The following is an 18,554-nucleotide window of genomic DNA, read 5'->3' on the forward strand; positions in this document are numbered from 1 at the left end:
TTTTATCAGAACAATAACCCAGAGGAACCCCTACCAGTTTATAAATTAGACTGCTTATTCTTAAACATGGGGAACCAATATGTAGTTCAATACTTTTGTGTTACCTTTGTTCTTCCTTTGCTCTTTACTTTGGTTTGTTGTTTTGTTGTATTTCCTTCTAATTCATGTAAAGCACTTTGATTTACGTTGTTGCTGAAAATGTGCTATATACAAGATATATATAAGATTACCTTATCTTACCTTACCTATACTCCAGTTAACGATTCAGCGATTCATACCGATAAATCGCATCGTTTCAGGCCATAAAAGGAAATCTTGTAGTAGTAGTTTAGTAGTTTAGACTTGTATCTACTTGAGGTTGGTTGGCCTTTGTGGGAAAAAAAAAATCTATGTACATTACATTTTTGTCCATACTCGGGGTAAAGTTCTGCATCGGTCCAGAGTTTGAGTAAAAATATACCAAATAGCAGATGTTGTTGTCATCTGATTTCATCCACCTGTTCCCAGCCTCAGCAGATATTAAACAGCTGTTTCCACATGATGTGTGACTAACAAACCCAAACCTTGTGTGTCAAACATTTTATTTTAAGACTCAGACAGAGAGAAATCAGCTCCACAGCATACGATAGATATTATAAAGTTTACCACTTGGGTGGGATGCATTACTTTAGCTGTTGATGCCAAGTGGACATCCAGATTTTCCATCATTTGTTGGTCAAATATGAGAGCTACTTTGATATGTTTGGAGCTCTACAGTCTCAAAACAGTCCTACAGTCCACCACTTCCCCTGAATCACAAATTCAAATATTTCAGTAAGTAAACAAACAAAATAACTGGATTTTGCACAGCCGTTCCCTCCAAACGGACCTGGAATCTGCTCACAGACTCTTCTGTGCACCTGAATGCTGATTTTTAAACGCGTGGAAGCGGAGGAAGGTCAAAGACAGCTTCCTCTTGGCCACATCAATTTATGTAACCCACAGAACAGTCAAGCCACAGCCACAAACACTCAGCTGAAAAGACAAAGGCTGTGATTCCACAAGTCTGTGAATCACAGCAGATCCTTTTCCATCCTGGTTTTCATGCTGCGGTCTGTGAGCCCTTGATGTTTATGTCCTGCGAACATAAACATAACTGCAGCAAAAAATGCTATCAGGTGTTTTTGGTCTAGTGCAAATATCTTAATACACTTGAAATAAGACGAAACTAACAAATAACTTTTCAGCCTCTTCTAAGTGAATAATTCCTTAATACTGATTTAAAAGTACTATTTCCACCAGGGTATTTTTTGAATTATACAAAGACATTTTTTCCATAAGTGAAATAATGTGCCAGTGGAACTAATACTTTTTTAAGTCAAAGAACTATTGACTTAAAACAATCTCCTGTATCTTGCTGAAAAGTTAGTTTTGTTTTAATTTCAAGTGTACTAAGATATTTGCACTAGAAACTAGGCTAAAAATACTTGGTGTTTTTTTTATATATTTTTTTATTAACTCGTAATTTGAATCAGGAATGTTTGCATGGTGGGAGCCAGAAATTAAAAACATACTGTTGTCGAATTATTGATGCTAAAAATCCATATGGATATACTGAATTAAACATTTAAAACACAAGGTTAAGTAAATGTTAAAGGGTACTCTGCAGTGCTGATGATCGGCGTTCTGAAGCCCTGCATTGTTCTTTTTTCTAATATTTAGTTTGTTCCCTGTTTTTATCTCTGTGCACATTCATGGTTTGCTTTCTGGGGAACGGCTTTTATAGTCTGGAAGTTCCTGAGTGCCGTTTCCTTTTCTCTCCGCAGGAGGACCAGCGGTCCGAGCAGCCGTGCATCCTGACTGAGTCCGGCTCTGGGGGTCCATGATGACTTGGAGTTGGCTTCAGCAGACGGTCCCCTGCTGACACCCGGATTTCCGCCCCTTTCCTGAAGATCTATTTCTATCTTTTTCAGTTTTTTTTTACACTGAAGACTTTGTCTCTTCTGTCACCATGGCCAGCCTTGTGATTAACGAAACCGGAGTGGAGGATTGCGGGATTGACGACTCCTTCAAGTACAACTTGTACTCCACGGTTTACAGCGTGGTCTTCGTTTCGGGCCTGATGACCAACTGCGCCGCCCTCTTCGTCTTCTGCTTCCGGATGAAGATACGCAACGAGACCACAATGTTCATGACCAACTTAGCGTTTTCAGACTTGGTCTTCGTCTTCACTCTGCCGTTCAAGGTCTTCTACAATGTCAACCGCAACTGGCCCTTCGGAGACGGGCTCTGCAAGGTGTCAGGGACGGCCTTCATCACCAACATCTACGGCAGCATGCTCTTCCTCACCTGCATCAGCGTGGACCGCTTCCTGGCGATAGTCTACCCGTTTCGATCGCGCTCCATCCGCACGAGGAGGAACGCGGCGCTGGTGTGCGCCGCCGTGTGGCTCACCATCGTGGGCGGAGGAATATCAGTGACCTTCTTCTCCACCATCAACAGCAGACACAGAGCCACCACATGCTTTGAAGGATTTTCCAAGAACACCTGGAAGACCTACCTCTCCAAAATCACCATCTTCATAGAGGTGAGCTGAGCTACCTTCAGCCAGATGTACATGAACACGTTCGCTACCGGAACGGCGTTCAGTAAGGAGGTTCTGCTTTAAATACTTTCACGCATTTGTCAAGTTGCAGCCCGAAGCTTTGTATTTTATTGGGATTCTAGATGATAGACCAAAGCAAAATGGTGCACTACTTTGAGCTGAAGGAAAGTGATACACATTCACTTTAAAGATTTTTAATAAATAAACATGTAAAACCTGTGTTGACAACTTCAGCCTCTAGATGTACAAAGTTGATGGAGAGATTCCCCCCCAACACTTTCAGCTGCATTAAAATGTAGTTCAGTAAAGTATTGCCTCAGGGGAGCTGTGTTTGAGTATATGCAACACTTTTCACCTTTTATTTGTAAGTTCTTGGATCAAAACCAGGCATCATTATGATTCCACTTCAGAATTACAAACTACTTCAACGTTTACAATCCAAAGAGCCATTTTGGCCCTCAGTCCAGCCAAATAAAGTTTGTTTAGAGCCGCAAATGTTAAATGACCTTTTGAAAAAAGTACTATTGATCATTTTTGAGGAATACCGTACCTACAATAGGTGATGTGTTGTCATTTTCAAAGAACCACAGATTTATTGCTATTTTTAGGTGTTAAGGTAAAGGTTTAAAGGGTGAAATTTTTTGCAAAAAGAGGATGGATACATTTTCTGCTATGGGATGTTAATATTTGTGGAAACTTGAATAAAAAAAGCATCTAGTTTTCAATATAATGACAAGAAAAATGAGTAAATAAATATTATTTGTAATTTTAGTGTAATTCAGTTGTGGAAACTTGCTTTAGTGATCATATCTACTTAAAAACTCTAGTCAAAGCTTTTGGAAGCCATTGTGGGAGCTCCGATGAGCCACTCGTGGCTTTGGGGCCGCAGGTTGAAGACCCCTCATTTAACATGACAGCATGTGGAAAACATGTAAGCGTATCAACAGCAGCAATATATGTCACAATAGACACATTACCAAAATCGATAGATAATATGTTTGATAAAATATTGAATAATTTCACTGAACTCCAATCCAGAACCGCACAGGATTCTGGGGGATGTAGGCAGAGGAAAGACTTCAACCTCTCACTGCCTGCTAAGCTAGGTTGGTGGCATAAACTAACTCACTCACTTTTTGGTTACCTAGCAACAATCTGTTGCTAGGCAACCAACCTACAAAATAACAGTGTAGCTTGAAAACTGTGGATAAAAGAGGAAAGGTCACGCCACCAGTTGGGGAGTATTTCGGATATTTAAAACAAAAAAATGAATCAATAATTATTGATATCGACTGATAGAAAAACCGTGTACTGTCCTAAAATAATGAAAATAAAAAAAATAGAAAAATGAAATAATAATAATGAAGCAATTTTTTGCTGAAAGTAATTTTGGCAACAAAAAAAATCACGACCTCTTTCGTGCCTAAAGATGATTTAGGAAAAAAGAAAAAAAAAATTAATTTGGCAAAAAATGGTTCAGGCCATTATTTCACCAAGGTGATGATATTGTGATATGTTTGTTTTTCATATGGTCCAGCTGTACAAGTCATTTTGAAAAGCACTGCTCGTCCTTTAACTCTCCTTTACTTCCTCAGATTGTGGGTTTTCTCTTCCCCCTCCTGGCCAACCTGGTGTGCTCCTCCCTGGTTCTCCGGACGCTGCGCCGCCCGGTCAGCGCCGGCCACGGCTGCGACAGCAAGAAGCGGGTCCTGCGGATGATCGTGGTCCACCTCACCATTTTCATCATTTGCTTCGTCCCGTACAACTTCCTGCTCTTCCTGTACGCCCTGGTGCGGACCCAGGCTCTGGCGAACTGCGCCGTGGAGCGGTTCGCGCGGATCCTGTACCCCATCACCCTGTGTCTGGCCAGCCTCAACTGCTGCCTGGACCCCGTGGTTTACTACTTCACCTCAGAGAGCTTCAAGAAGAGCCTGACCATTGGTGGCAAGGGGTCCGGCTCGCGGCCCGAGAGCATCCCGCGCAGCGACAACGAGGCCCAGGACACGGCCGTCCCCAGAGACACTAAGTCAGTGTCCAGCAACGGGAAAGTTGCCACGATATCCGACAGCCAGCTATGACTCGGCGCCGTCAGGGGTGAAAACGGGTCGTGGCGGGTTCTGGAGGAACCCTGAACTTGGACAACAATCACTTGTTTAATTGTGGAAGTGGAAAACAAATAGCTCAGCAGATTAGCTCAGACCAGAGGTAAGTCCTGAGGTATGGCCTGGGCTTTGTGGATTAATCCAGCACTGGAGAACAGAGGAATGTATCTGTGTTTGTTATAACACACACACACACACACACACACACACACACACACACACACACACACACACACACACACACACACACACACCCGGGGCAGAGGGGTGGCAGATCCATGTTGGGGCCGCCGTGACAGAGACAAGGAGCCTCTCAAAGAGACTCACAGACACTCACGTTGACACTGAGCTGTCCATAAGATGGAGATTCTCATTCACTCTGTTGATATGAGCTGTTTAGCGCTTTTGTAACAAAATCTTTATTTTTAGAAAGTTTGAGCTCCAGCATTGCGTTATATCATCAATGTAGTGACACTGATCAGTACGGCGGGAGGTTAGGGCCGCGCTCAGAAACCAAAAACAAATTTAAAGTAATAAAATTACGAGAATACAAGATCAAACTCATAGTATTAACAAGATAAAATCATAACTTAGGAGAAGAAAGTTGTACGAGAATAATGCTGAAATAATACTAGGATAAATATCTGAGAAGAAAATTGTCATATTTTTGAGAATAAAGACATATGTTGACTATGTTATCAAATCATGACTTTATTTTCAATAAAGGAGGGCAGTATTATTGTTTAGAATAAAATCAAGATTTTGTTACTTTATTCTTGTGTCTTTATTCTCAAAATATTTCAACTGTATTCTCGTATTATTTTGACTTTATCCTCGTGATGTCGTGACTTTATTTTTGTCATTTTATTTAATTTTTTTCTTAGCATGGCTCTATCGCTCCGTCGTAGTTCAGTGTGGTCAGATCTGGTGTTATTATATAAAGCAGTATTATGTTGACCTGCTGAATTAAATGTGTGTCATGTTGAAGTTTCGTTTAATTTAGTGTCTTTTTGATTTCTTTTTTTTTTTCATTTTGCTTTTATTTATTGTTCCTTTTCCAGCTCCGTACCGGTTAGTCAAGCCTCCTCTGAACTCGACTGTAAGGTTTCACTCCCGGAGGAGTTTTTTCCACTCTGGCTCACCAAGTGGCCCTGACTCGTTTGAGGACTTGGGCCTGTGTGCCGTGTCGCAGGCCAAGCGCTTATTATGACTTGAGCAATGGTCCATTGTTTGCCTCTGAATGAGGGCTCTCTGCCCTAATCTGGCATTAGACTGCAGATCTGCTCAAAGTCTCTTACACACAACAAATATGCTCACATTCCTCACTACGGATGAACACTCCTGCCTGTTTACCTCACAAACCGTAGCACTAAACAGTGCTGAATCAGCAGATTCAGAGAAATAACATGTGAATTCATTCATTTGTAGTTTTCTACAAATGAATCGTGTGCAACCTTTTATTCTGGATTGCCACCGGGCCGTAGAACCTGATCACAGAGGAAATATAAACAGTTTTATTTACATAGCCAACAAACCTCTTTGGATCTCAGATTTCTAATCATTTTATAAGTTGACCAGGAAGATCAGCGAACACAACAGACCAGATCAGGGATAAATGGACTCAATTTACTCAGGCGCTCAATAAAAAGTGGTAATAAAAAACAACATTTGTTGAGAGGAAAACCATAAACACTCTCATTAGCAGTTTGTAATAAGCCATATAGACCGAGAAACCATGTGGAAGGAAGCTCTCTGGTCAATGAAGCTTATCGCAAAAACTTCTTATGAAAAAAACTCTTGTTGTTTTTCAATCTCTGTGTTTCCATTAAGCCTCCTGTGCTTATTGTTTGTAGAAAACTGTGCAGCTTTTCAAGCATCTAGCAGTCGCACTGATGGACATCCATAACCGTGATCTGCCTGTTTAGTCTTTTCAGCAATCCAGAGGCAGAAATTCACACCCTCCACTGTTAATCCTTCAGACACGAATATCTCCTGCAACGGTATGTCGACTGAGTGAGCTAAAAACGATCCATTACCGCTAACAGCAATCTCTGGGCGTGTGCATGCGATGTGACCATTTTATTTTCAACCGCAGAGGCTCATAACAGCGAGCGCTTTGTGGAGCCCGGGGTCAGGGGTGGCATTGAGAGGGGCGACAGACAGGAGGGCAGGAAGAAAGAGGAGTGGGAGCTTTGAAGCATGCAAGGAAACCTCCTATGAGGCTGATTGTGGAAGCAATCAGCTGCTGGGCCTCCAAGTGTAAAGCAGCAGGATTGAATGTGAACGAAACGGAGCAGCAACTTCACGTTGGGCTAGTGTGACATCTAGTGGCTAAAAGGCAGAATGCAGAGGGCACACTGACTCTTACCTTTAAGAGTATCGGATGTTTGTCTTTCTAAGTTTTTATGGTTCTCGACTTGCACTTGATGACATAAACTATAAGTATCCCGCGTGTTGTACGTTTAAAAAAGCCCCACATGTTCCTGCCACAACCTTTCAGTTTCCCTCTTTGTTTACCTCTGTGTCACCTTACAGCTGGAAAAATAGCAGAATGCTTAAACAGTTTGATTTGTTTTCTGGTTTTTGCTAAACTGTTTAAAAAAAAAAGAAGGGGAAGTGGCACTGAAGCAGGGGAAGCTGATTAGCATTTCTGTAACGACTCAGTCGTCCAAAGTAAACATTTACTCTGCTGTATGCACACATGACACAGGGAGTGAGGCTGCTTTGACACCTGTTGAAGAGAGCTTGAAGACTACAGGAGGAAGAAAATAAAAACGTTCAGCCTGGGCAGCGAGCAGCCTGCCTTTGCTCATTCTTAACCACACGTGCAATTGATTCTGTGTCAGCCTTTGCTATTTGGTCGGTTGCTAGGCAGTCGGTGACGTACCAAACGGCAGAAAAGCACCACGCCAGACCTTGAAGGGCAAAGCTTCCCCTTCCCCTCATGATCTCTCGCCTCCGAAACCAAGAGTCAGCCCTGCGCCTTCTCGCAGCAGATGCCACCTCTTCCTGCAGCTACGCAGGCAAACCACATCAGTACGCTGGATTTGCTGACTTCACCAGCCAACGGACAAGTCTCTTTGTCTTGTGCAAAAAAAAGTGCACAAGAAAGAGGAAGGAGAGGAAGGGTGTGTGCGCGTGTGTGTGTTTGCTCTTGTGCAGCCGGAGGAGGAGTGTGTTGCTGAAGCAGTTGGAGCATGCGGTTGCCAGCACATGTCTCTGGTTCTGGACTCTTCGTTCAGCGTCCGATGATGAGTTCAGGAGAAGATGCGGCGACACAAGGTAATAACCGACCGTCTTTTCGAACATAGCGTCTGAGAGGAAGTTTGGCTGCTTGTCCTTGCAGTCTGTCATGCTTTGCATTTTTTGATGAGTAGGATTTGTTTGGAATATCTTTGTTATTCTCAGACACGCAAGACGTAAACGACGTCTTGACTGCTGTGTCCTACTGTCTTTGTTTTTATTTGTAATTCTGATCTAAGAAGTTCAAAGATGAAGAAACCAGTTCAGAGATGTTTGCGGACTGAAAGAAAAACGGATAGATGTTGGATAACGAGAGCAACCAAAGACCAAGTCCAGGTTTCCAGCAAAAACGGCCAAAAAGAAAGCAACAAATAACTGTCACAGTTTTTCTCTTCCTCTTGTGGGACCGTTGTAGGAAGGGTGTTGACCAAGTCTTAATGACAGAGGGAAGGCTGATGCTTATCTGATAAAAAAAACAAGCTTCTAGCATTAGATTTCCTGTTGCAGTCCTTATCAAAGTTTAATCTGCTACCTTCAACGTCAACACTGTTGAATATGCAAAACAATTAACGATCCTGACAATTTTTAGGCTTTGATTTTACAAGGCTCTTTTGTTTCACACTTTATGCGATATTTGTGAGCTGCTTTATAAAAAGGGAATTCAAATGTGCAGAAAGTGCTTACTTAATACTATACCACCCTGTTGTGAAATCTCACGAAGTTCTCTCTGACAGAGAGGAATGCTTCCAGTTGCATGATGACCAGTTTTTTTTTTTGTTTTTTTTTTTTATTATATCTAACTCTTCGGTTTATCAGGAAAACCCCTCCTATAAACTATAAGAGCTGCACCTTGGCTGGGATCCGTATCTCCAGAGCCACAGCAGGAGAAAATGAGGCATTGATAGCGTGACCAGGTTTAGAGAAGCAACATTCAGAGGAACAAAGAAACTTTTAAAAACTAAAATCAAAATCATTGGAAGGTTGTGTGAACCTGGAAAACCTGAAGGTTTGATAAAAACAACAGCAAAACTACAAAACTACGGGGACTTTACCTGGAGCCATGTGCTTCTGGTCGACTGACATTTTCTGCAACATTGTATCACACATTAAATCAACATCCCAATACTGATGTTCAATATTAACACATTAAAATGATGATAATCTTAAAAGCAGTAATTGGATTCTGGATGGAGTCTTGCTGAAACAGACTTGATGGATAACAGAGCCAGAGAGAGACGGCAGCAAAGATGATAAACAGATTGGAGGAAAATGGAAATTTAGCACAATTAAGAATATTTATTGTCGGCCATTTTTAACGCTTCCATACACAAAAAAAGTAAAATAAAATAAAAAACAACACAATGCTGAGAACAAAAACAGCAGCAACAAAGACCGAACCAATACAGAAATAGATAAACAATATTTCAATTTGCTTCACAAAAAAGTAGCACAAACTTATTCGCTTTTTTATTCACACAGCGTCATCAGAATCAAAACAGCAGAATATTTTCTGTGTTTATTTATCTTGAGTTAATTCCAGCTGAGTCTGTGGGCAAACCTGTAAAACATAATACCTAACCATAATACCTTATTGTATTCGTTTAGTAAATTTATTTACTAAACTTATTTACTAAATTTATTAGTAAACTTATTTTTATCCATTTTTTTATTTAATGAGTGAAAAACAGTTTTAACTCCTCACAACAATTATGTCATGATGTGTGGATGAGGTGGTGAGGAGAGACGCAGAGACCCAGGTTGTGATGATGATGATGATGATGATTTAATGATAAATATCCACAGAACAGAACAACAGGGATCACAACGAACACAACGGCACAGAGAAACTGGCTAGTACACACAACACGGATGGGACTAAATACACTGGGAGGGTAATCAAAGAAACGAGACACAGCTGGGATCAATCAACAGGGAAGACAGAGACTCACCTGGGAACAGACTAATAAACACAGAAAAAGCTCAAAATAAATACATAGAAAACAGATCACAACTAATTATTCCACATCTGAACCTCTATAACTTAAATAGTTGTTTTTAACCTTTAGTTAAAAAACAAACAAACATCTTCTCCATTAATTCATAGTTTGTTTTTTAAACCTTTCATGTCCTAAGTTTTAAATCTCCATCTGAAAATTTTTGCTTATTTTAATTGTACGCAGCTCTTTAAATGTCCCGAGTAAATATATATTTGCCCATTTATCCTTAACAACTGGAACTTTCAATATTATAGTTATTATTACAATTAAAAGAGCGGCCCTCAGATTAATTTCACTCCCTGCTACAGTGGGGGTTAAATTCTGTAATAACCAGATATTGGCTGGAAAGCGCAACGTCTCCCGTTTCAGAAACTCTTGGAATTTATCAGTTTCGCAAAAGTTTTATCAGTATTTATCAGAATTTATCAGTAGCGCAAAAGTGTGGAGGAATTACGGTACTGTGAATTTGGCCGGATCGTCGGCGCTCCGTTTAATTTCAAACCACTTCACACCTTGGAAGGAGTTTGTTATAGACTTTGTCCATGATGTTGTCACTGCAACATTTTCTCCAACCTGTATTTAAGCAAAATAAATAAAACTCATACAGTTAAAACAGTCAGTCACAAAAACACAGTGCAATGCCAGTACAATTTTCCAGTAATGTCCCCAGTAATTTTTGTGGAGTCAGTGCAAGGCATCTCTTTCAAATACCAGGACATTTTAAGAAAAAGTCTGCTGGACTTTACCTGTAAACTGAGAACAACAATCACCCAAATCAGCAGACACAAAATTAACCTTCTCGCCTCCTCAGTCATCAGAGCCGAGTGCTATGAAAAGAAAACCTAAAACTGCGGTGAGCTGAAGAGGCAGAGCAGAAACTGAGCAAATAAAAAATGTCTCCCTCTACCTCTCTGTTTGTGTTTCATCCTGTAAAATCGTACAGGAAAAACTACTGTCTTAATCGCTAAGCAGGTTTTTTTTTTTTTAGAAAGTATTGACAGTATAGTTAACAACTGTATATTATTTTTACTCTCATAAACAGATACTGATTTACCTAAATAAAGCTTTTTTTCTGTGAGGGATTGTGTAACTGCAATAAAAGATCAGAGTTTTATGCAACTCACTGTGAGGACATTTAGACAGCAGGCTGCAGAAGATGTGGGAGCAAACGTAAAAAACGTTGGCAGATGTGAACAAACAGGTTCTGGAGCAGATGTTCTGCTGCTAGAACTTTCCCGTTAGCGGGTTGCTGGAGACGAGCCGCAGCGCGTAGGAAGAAAAACACCTGCTCAATACGAAACCGAAAGTTCACGTGAGGATGTGGGGCTGAGTGACGACCCCTTTTAGTTTTGGAAATGTTTGAAAGTGGCAAAACGTCCCCGACGATTAGACTAACTCTGCTCAGAATGAGTTCATATGAAAAAGTTTCACCTTTTTGTGAATTTGAAAACAGGTCAGATCAACTTTCACTGCGTTTATTTTCAGTACTTTGACTCTTCTCTCCCTTCTCTCTTTCAGCGGTAATGCTGACTAACAATATGAACTGACAAGCCCGCCCTCGGTGGTGTTGTTATTTTTTTAATAAGAGAACAAAAACACAATGACTGTAAACGAAACTGGAGCGACAGAGGGGTTCTCAAACAACCCATCCTGCAACCATGACTTGTCCAGCTGGGAGCACACGATGGAGAAGATGTACACCTACTTCTACCTGCTGCTCTTCGTCCCTGGCCTCTTCCTCAACACCACCGCTCTCTGGGTCCTCTGCAAACACTTCAGGTAGGTCAGGCGGGTAAACGCGCAAACGTTCTTCACGATTCATTTCGAGTTGAACCCTAACCCTAATCGGCTAAAGTAATTTGTTTTTGCTAGACCTTCAAAAGACACAAAGTTGCTCAAGATCCCTTCAATCGATTGTATCTGCTGGTGTTAAAGCCAGAGGAAACCATTTGTGTTTCAAAACTCTTGCACAATAGCGAATGATCCTGCAGTTACTAACTGACTCCTCTGTGTCGTCCCACAGTAAGAAGACCAAAGCGGTGATATTCATGATAAACCTGGCTTTGGCAGACCTGGTCCACGTCCTCTCTCTGCCCTTGCGGATCTATTATTACTTCACACACTCCTGGCCCTTCGGAAAAGGCATCTGCTTGCTCTGCTTTTACCTCAAATACCTAAACATGTACGCTGCAATTGTGTTCCTGGTAAGAGTGCTTCTCTTTTTTTTTTATTTGAAATTAAACTAAATTAAAATATAACAGAGATGTTTGATGAAATTTAGCGTTTTATGTCAACATAAAGTTAAACAGTAAGCATGGTGCCTTTTGAAATTGTTTGGATTTTTGTCCAGTTCTAGCCATAAACTATAGCTGGACGACAATATGTCAGTGCTTCATATCAGTATTGATTGATTGACATTGTTTTAAATATCTAAAGCCAAACTAGTGATGTGAACTTTAACTGTTTTAACCACAGTCATTGTTTTTTTAGTTTATTTTAGATTGTTTTTTTAGTTTATTTTTAAGCAGTTATGAGGCACAGGGTTGAAACCTGAAACTGCTCCTGTCCGACTTACTCAAGTAGAGACAAAGTTAGCAGAACTTTGTCTCTACCACCTGAATTGTTTGTTCTTTCTGACAAAATAACTTAAGCGTCGCCAGATTGCATGGAGTTTTTCTTCTAGCTTATAAATTGTGGAGTATTTATACTTATAACAGGAGCATCTAGTTTATATATTCAGGAATTAGAATAAACGTAGAATCCAGAGAAACTTATTAGTTTATCCAGAGAAACTACTCATTGCTTTAGAGCAACATTATCAGAACAAGAATCCAGAGAAAGCCCTACTGGTTTATAAATCACAGACTAATTCTCCTTAAACATGGGGTTAAACTTTTTTGTTTTCTTCCTTTGTTCTTTACTTTGGTTTGTCGTTTTGTTGTATTTCCTTCTAATTCATGTAAATCACTGAATTAGCTTGCTGCTGAAAATGTGCTATATATATAAAATTACCTTACCTTCTTTAAAAATGTTTGCTAAAGATTCTCACTCAGATTTAGAGCTCTGCTTTGATTAGGCCATTCTATGCTTTGCTCTAAACCAGTGTTTCTCAATGCTGCATGTGTTTTTTTTCCATGCCTGACTTAAATAAATGGATGATTATCAGAGTTCTGCATCACTTGACGGCATGGTGAAGAGGAAATGCTGTCATTTGAATCATAAAACAGGCCTGTAACACACTAGTCTAAGCAAATGAGTTGCAGCTCTGGTCGTATGTTTAGTGTCAAAGGTCAACTTCTGCTCCACTTGGGCTTGCAGGATCTAAAAATCTTTCTTCCAGAATTAGGTTCATTCGTCTTGCTATTTGTCATCTTTCCTGCTCTTCATGGCTTCTTGAGTCACTTTTAGGGGAACAGAAATGACTTTCTAGGGATACTTTTACAGGATTGTGCTTTTTACTTTTACTTGAGTAATAACATCATTTCTAGTCTTACTTTAATAATATGTTTAGATGCTTTATCCAACACAAGTAACTTTAATGAATAAAGTACAAAGATATTTTAGCCAAAAAAGTAAGAGACACAGACACACATTTGGAGTTTACAGTAAAGTGAGACATTGTGTTTTTACACCAGCTTTTTGTTGGAAATGTTAATTTCTATCCACAGTCATATATTCTCACTGGAAGTACATCAAATTCTTCTAGCATTACCTACTGTAAATATAAATTTCTTGTAAAGTTTAATATTGTTAAAATATGATTTGAAAAATTCTTCTTATTATTTTGTATTTATTTGTAATTTTTTTTATTTTAGTATTTTAAATGCCAGAATTGCTTTACATTTACATTTACATTTACATTTCTACACAATGTTTATCTGATTGCGACACTTTAAAATATTAAATCAGATTCTATGTTACTTGAGCAGCCCTTTTACCAAATACTTTTTTTCATTTTCTTGGACGGCTACTTTTTATTTTTTTAGTGTAAACAATATGTTGAAGTAGTTCTACTCTTATGTGAGTATGATTTTTGGTTACTCCACCTAAACCTGCTTACTGATGATGCTGCCCTTTGCTGTAAAGTTTGGTATTTAAGTTTTATAACCAAATTCTGGTTTAAACTTCCCCACAACTTTCCCCACGAACTGTTCACTAATCTTCAGATGCCGTTTGTTCATTATTTTAAAGGAACAGTTGAATTTACACTGAAATGAATCCATACATGAGTGGATTTTCCTTAATAATTAGGTTATTTCTGAAAGCAGACGGCTGTGACGGACTCAAAAACTATCCACTCTTCTCTTTTTGTTGTTTATTTCCGAAAACTACTCTGAGACCCACATCCACCTGTCCTTAAACTTCATAGTTATTCACCGCTTTGTGTTGGTCTATCACACGACATCCCACTAAAAATCTCTCAGGTTTGTGGTCGAAACGTGACTAAACTGAAGCAAAAAGCTCAAGAGTTATGATGCCACTTTGAGAAGAGCAGAAAGTCATGAGATGACTTTTGTCGGGTTTCTAAAAATATCCGTGTGATTCATGCTCTTTCTGTTTCAGGTGTGCATCAGCGTGCAGCGATACGGCTTCCTCCTCAAGCCGTTCACTGCGCGCCGCTGGAGGCGTCGCTACGACCTGCTCATCAGCGTGGTGGTGTGGGTGTTTGTCGCTGCCGCTTGCTCGCCTTTCATTCTGATGCGGAGCAGCGGAAGCGGCAACGCCATGTCCAGCGCCAACGAGAGCCACGCCCCGCACCCCTCCACCACACCCACGCTGTTAAACACGACGACGTGCAGTCTGAACGCCAGCGCCCCGTCCAGCAACGGGAGCTGCTTCAAGGACCTGCCCATGCGGAAGATCTCCGTCCCGCTGGCTGTGAGCATGATCAGCATGTGTGAGCTGTTTGGATTCCTGATCCCTTTCGTCTGCATCAGCTACTGCTCCATCCGCATAGCCTGGTCCCTCAATCACAGCCAGCCGCAGGACCGGCAGGACTCCGCCGGTCCAGGCACCTCAATGCGCAGCAGACTCCAGTCCTTCACTTCCAACGGCCAGGGGGACAAAAGCCACGAAAAGCCCGCCAACAGCGGCGAGAAGCGGCGCGCCCTGCGGATGGTGCTGAGCTGCTCGGGTCTTTTCCTGCTCTGCTTCGCCCCGTACCACATCAACTTCATGCTCTATTTGATGGTCTCGCAGAGGTTTATTGAACACTGCGCCACCACGCTGACCGTCAAACAGTTTCACCCCATCTCCCTCTGCTTGGCAAGCATGAGCTGCTGCCTGAACCCTCTGCTGTATTACTTTCTGAACGCCGAATTCAGAATGCACCTCAGGCGCACCTCGTCCTTCTCCAACTCGTTCCTGTCCTCGCCGAGCTCCCCGAGAGACTGTCAGACTCAAGCCAAGCTGCTGAGGATAGAAAGCACCTGTTCCGAGAGGGATTAGCATCCCAGAGAGGAGATCCCACAGGGCCTTGCAAAAGTATTCACACTGCCTCTTGAAGTCTTTCACATTTTTTTTTTTTTTTGGTCACAGACTTAATTGTCTATTTCTGTGTTTTTCTTTTTGAGAAAAAAACAAGTGCGTAATTGTAAAGTGGAACCATCTGTGGACATCAGTTTTTAAGTCAGATATTCTCAATTGAATTGGTTTTCCCACTTTGATTGGGTCATTCACATAAACAAGGTTTAATCTAACCCAATCTGCTGTCTAAGTTTTCTCAGTCCTCTTAAAGGGACGGTGTTATGTAAACTTAACTTTTTGAAGGTTTATGTCACGTTATAATGTTATTCCCTCGTCAAAAATATACGAGGAGAGTGTCACCTTGATTCTTTTATTCATGTTTGAGAAATCCTTTAATCTGCTATGGTGACCATTCGCGGTTACCAAAACATTTGTTCTCACCAAGGACCGACTTCCATGTAGCTCCTTCAGACTAGTGACAGCAGCAATTAGCAAACACCTGTGAAGGTTATTATATGAACAACCTCTCAGTCCAGCAGCTGAAGGACGTTGTTAACGGCTTAACATAGAAACTTTGTTGTGATGACATGATGAAGGAAGAGCGTCAAAAAGAGACAGAGGCCCAATCTCAAAGTGTTAAATTGCAAAGTCAATTCTTTTTAAGTCATGTGTAATTTATGCACAATTTTCATAACAACTGAATGTAACATAGTTATTTGATTGTACTATAAAAAGTCACTATGTGCCTGAAAACATAATACCGCCCCATTAACAGGTTGGTGCCGTCCATCTTCCCATCCTCCAATTGGCTTTCTAGTTTCTGATGAGTGAATGTCTTCCCACAGCACGGTGCTGCCTCTCCCATGTCTCACCAAGGGAATGGTTTGTTCAAGCCAATGTGCAGCTTTAGCTTTCCAACACAAATTATGCTTGCTTGTAGGCCAGAAAGTTACATTTTGGGGTTTTTTTCTGACCGGACCACATCTTCACTGTGTCCCGTCCTCAACCCTGCTCAACAAGGCCCACTGTCCTGCTTGCCCGTATTTCTCCACTGTCACAACCCAGAGGGGCATCTGAACCTATCAAGACAGGGAGTCATGTATCCTACAGTAGGGGACCATCGGCCTTCATGGCTTGTGGCAAAAAGTAAAAGAAACTTCCTACAGCTTAAGCCACTCTTCCATAAAAGCTGAATAATTCAGAGCTTATTCAGTCAAAACATTGCCCTACTTGAGCTGTGGATCTGTGAAGCTCCTCTAGAGTTACCATGAGTCTCTTGGCGCCTTTGATTAACGCTCTCTTTTATCCGTTTAGGACGCCCACATCTTGCCTCACTTGTGGTTTTGCAATACTCCACCCTGTTTTTTTAGAAAACGATTTGAACTCTATGAGATCTTCTGGATCTTAACCCAACTTCAAACGTATCCACAAGTATCTACTTGAATTATGTGCTTGTGATTAGGGATGCACGATATTATCGGCATGGTATCGGCATCGGATGATATTAACTGTAAAATTCAACATCAGTCAGTCCACCGATATGATAACTCACCGATATAAGTGTTGTTTTTTATATGACAAACCAGTGACAACGATGCCTGCAGCACAACATCATAAAGTATTAATGCACGACTGATGTGTTTTTCACTTGTTGCTTGTGAAAAGGTTGAGTTCAGTTTTGTGAAGATTTACAAACTTGCACTGTTTGATCGTTGTCATTGTCTTAGAGAAAATGTCATGAATACTAGCATTATTAAGAAATAATGCTAGTTGAAAGTGTTACAATCATATTCAGCCTCCTTTTAGCATTTGCATTTGGTAGCAGGCTAAATTGGCAAATTTAGCCTGCTACCTTTAATATGCAGTATTTTAATTACACAGCAGAGAAAGCCATATAATTTCAGTAAGTAAGTATAGGAAAAAATATTGATATTGGTATCAGTTATCGGCCAACTGAGTTTTAGTATATCGGCATATCAGATATCAACCAAAAAGCCCTAAATGTGTTCCTTAATCTTCATGACGCTGTTCATAATCTGAATAACATCTGACTGGTTCCACTGGTTTTTATTTTGGGGCATCACAGAAAGAACTCTGAAAACATACAATCTTCACACATTTGCTTGAAAAAATATACTTTTCCTTCCACTTTACATCAACGCCCGACTAAAACAAATAAATACGCTGACGTCTGTGGCCATAAGAAAAAGAGGCATGAATTATTTTGCAAGGCTCTGCTGTCTTTATTCAGGTAATATTTAAGCTGAACTGGACTGATGTGACATGCTGTTATGCAAAAAGAAATGGGCAGCCGGCTGGGAGCAAAGCAGAATCTTGCCCACGGACAGCAAGAGTTACGCTGACATGTGAGGTTTGGATTTGATCAAATGTTCCCAGCTCTGAAAGGCTGCGACAAAGAAGAAAGGAGGGATAAGAAACAACGACCACACGTTTCCTCATAATAGTTCTCAAACGTTTCTCTTCAGGCCTGTTAATCCCCTGCGCTGGATGTAGAAATTTCAGATAAGCCATCTGAGAGAAGCCACCTGTCAGTGAATTGCAATTTGCTGTAAATACAAGCGATGCTTTTTGTCTTATGTGTCTGTTAATATTTGTCTCCAGTGAGTTTTTTTTTTTCCCGTTGCTTTGAGTTGAGTCTTTTTCTTTGTGACACTTGGTAAATGGAAAAAAAAATAAATAAATAAAAGTAAATAAAACCAGCACCTTCTTTCTTCATTGCATTTCCTCTCAGAGAGAGTGGTTGAAGTTGGCAGCTGCTGTGGATGCGTTGAAAAGCGATAACCGTTTGGGTCTGGCCCCCCCCCACACGCCCACCTGCTCCTCTCATGCATCTGCTAAAAAACAAAAAAAATTGCCAAACCGCCTCTGACATCAAAATGAGTTCAGCCCACCCCTGGAAACACAGAATAATGTACCCACCGCCTATCTTCCTGCTGTCAATCCGTTTCAACATGTCAGACTCCTAAAATAACACTTGATAACGTTTCTGAAATAAGATTTTAAAGTTTGCTCTTTTTGAGGTGCTGAAAGGAGCCAGGCATAAGTGTGAGTGAGCACGAGCCACACAAAACTCCTTTCAAAGAACACAATAGCAGAACTAGTAGTGTTAGCAGAAAAAAGAAAAAACGCAAGCCACTCCTC

At 40.8% G+C, this 18,554-nt stretch overlaps 2 protein-coding genes and 1 long non-coding RNA gene across 3 annotated transcripts in view; all 3 read left to right on the top strand.

The window, feature by feature from the left end:
- The window catches only part of lpar4 (lysophosphatidic acid receptor 4), an 8,141-nt gene extending 3,430 nt beyond the window's left edge, over positions 1-4,711 (top strand). Inside the window, exons 2-3 of the mRNA XM_007554764.2 lie at positions 1,806-2,566; positions 4,180-4,711. Of these exons, the coding sequence (XP_007554826.1) occupies positions 1,991-2,566; positions 4,180-4,662 (1,059 nt within the window). The 5' untranslated portion in view covers positions 1,806-1,990 and the 3' untranslated portion in view covers positions 4,663-4,711. The remainder of the gene's footprint in view (positions 1-1,805; positions 2,567-4,179) is intronic.
- Positions 1-18,112, top strand: part of LOC107836542 (uncharacterized) — a 24,292-nt gene extending 6,180 nt beyond the window's left edge. Inside the window, exon 2 of the long non-coding RNA XR_001662457.1 lies at positions 16,013-18,112. This is a non-coding gene — a long non-coding RNA (uncharacterized LOC107836542). The remainder of the gene's footprint in view (positions 1-16,012) is intronic.
- p2ry10 (P2Y receptor family member 10) lies at positions 7,061-17,821 on the top strand. Its single transcript, XM_007554765.2, has 4 exons — positions 7,061-7,968; positions 11,445-11,705; positions 11,950-12,130; positions 14,490-17,821. The coding sequence occupies exons 2-4, from the start codon at positions 11,527-11,529 to the stop codon at positions 15,372-15,374; spliced, it is 1,245 nt and encodes a 414-aa protein (XP_007554827.1). The 5' UTR covers positions 7,061-7,968; positions 11,445-11,526; the 3' UTR covers positions 15,375-17,821.
- Positions 18,113-18,554: the final 442 nt, after the last annotated feature.

Source organism: Poecilia formosa, unplaced genomic scaffold (genome assembly GCF_000485575.1).
Source record: "Poecilia formosa unplaced genomic scaffold, Poecilia_formosa-5.1.2 Scaffold66, whole genome shotgun sequence".
In the NCBI taxonomy this organism is placed as follows: Eukaryota; Metazoa; Chordata; class Actinopteri; order Cyprinodontiformes; family Poeciliidae; genus Poecilia; species Poecilia formosa.

Bases quoted from the DNA above. Each gene is read 5' to 3' on its own strand.
- p2ry10 (XM_007554765.2), top strand. From the start codon at position 11,527: ATGACTGTAAACGAAACTGGAGCGACAGAGGGGTTCTCAAACAACCCA. The intron at 11,706-11,949 runs GTAGGTCAGGCG...GTCGTCCCACAG, and splicing joins GTCCTCTGCAAACACTTCAG to TAAGAAGACCAAAGCGGTGA. The intron at 12,131-14,489 runs GTAAGAGTGCTT...TTTCTGTTTCAG, and splicing joins ACGCTGCAATTGTGTTCCTG to GTGTGCATCAGCGTGCAGCG.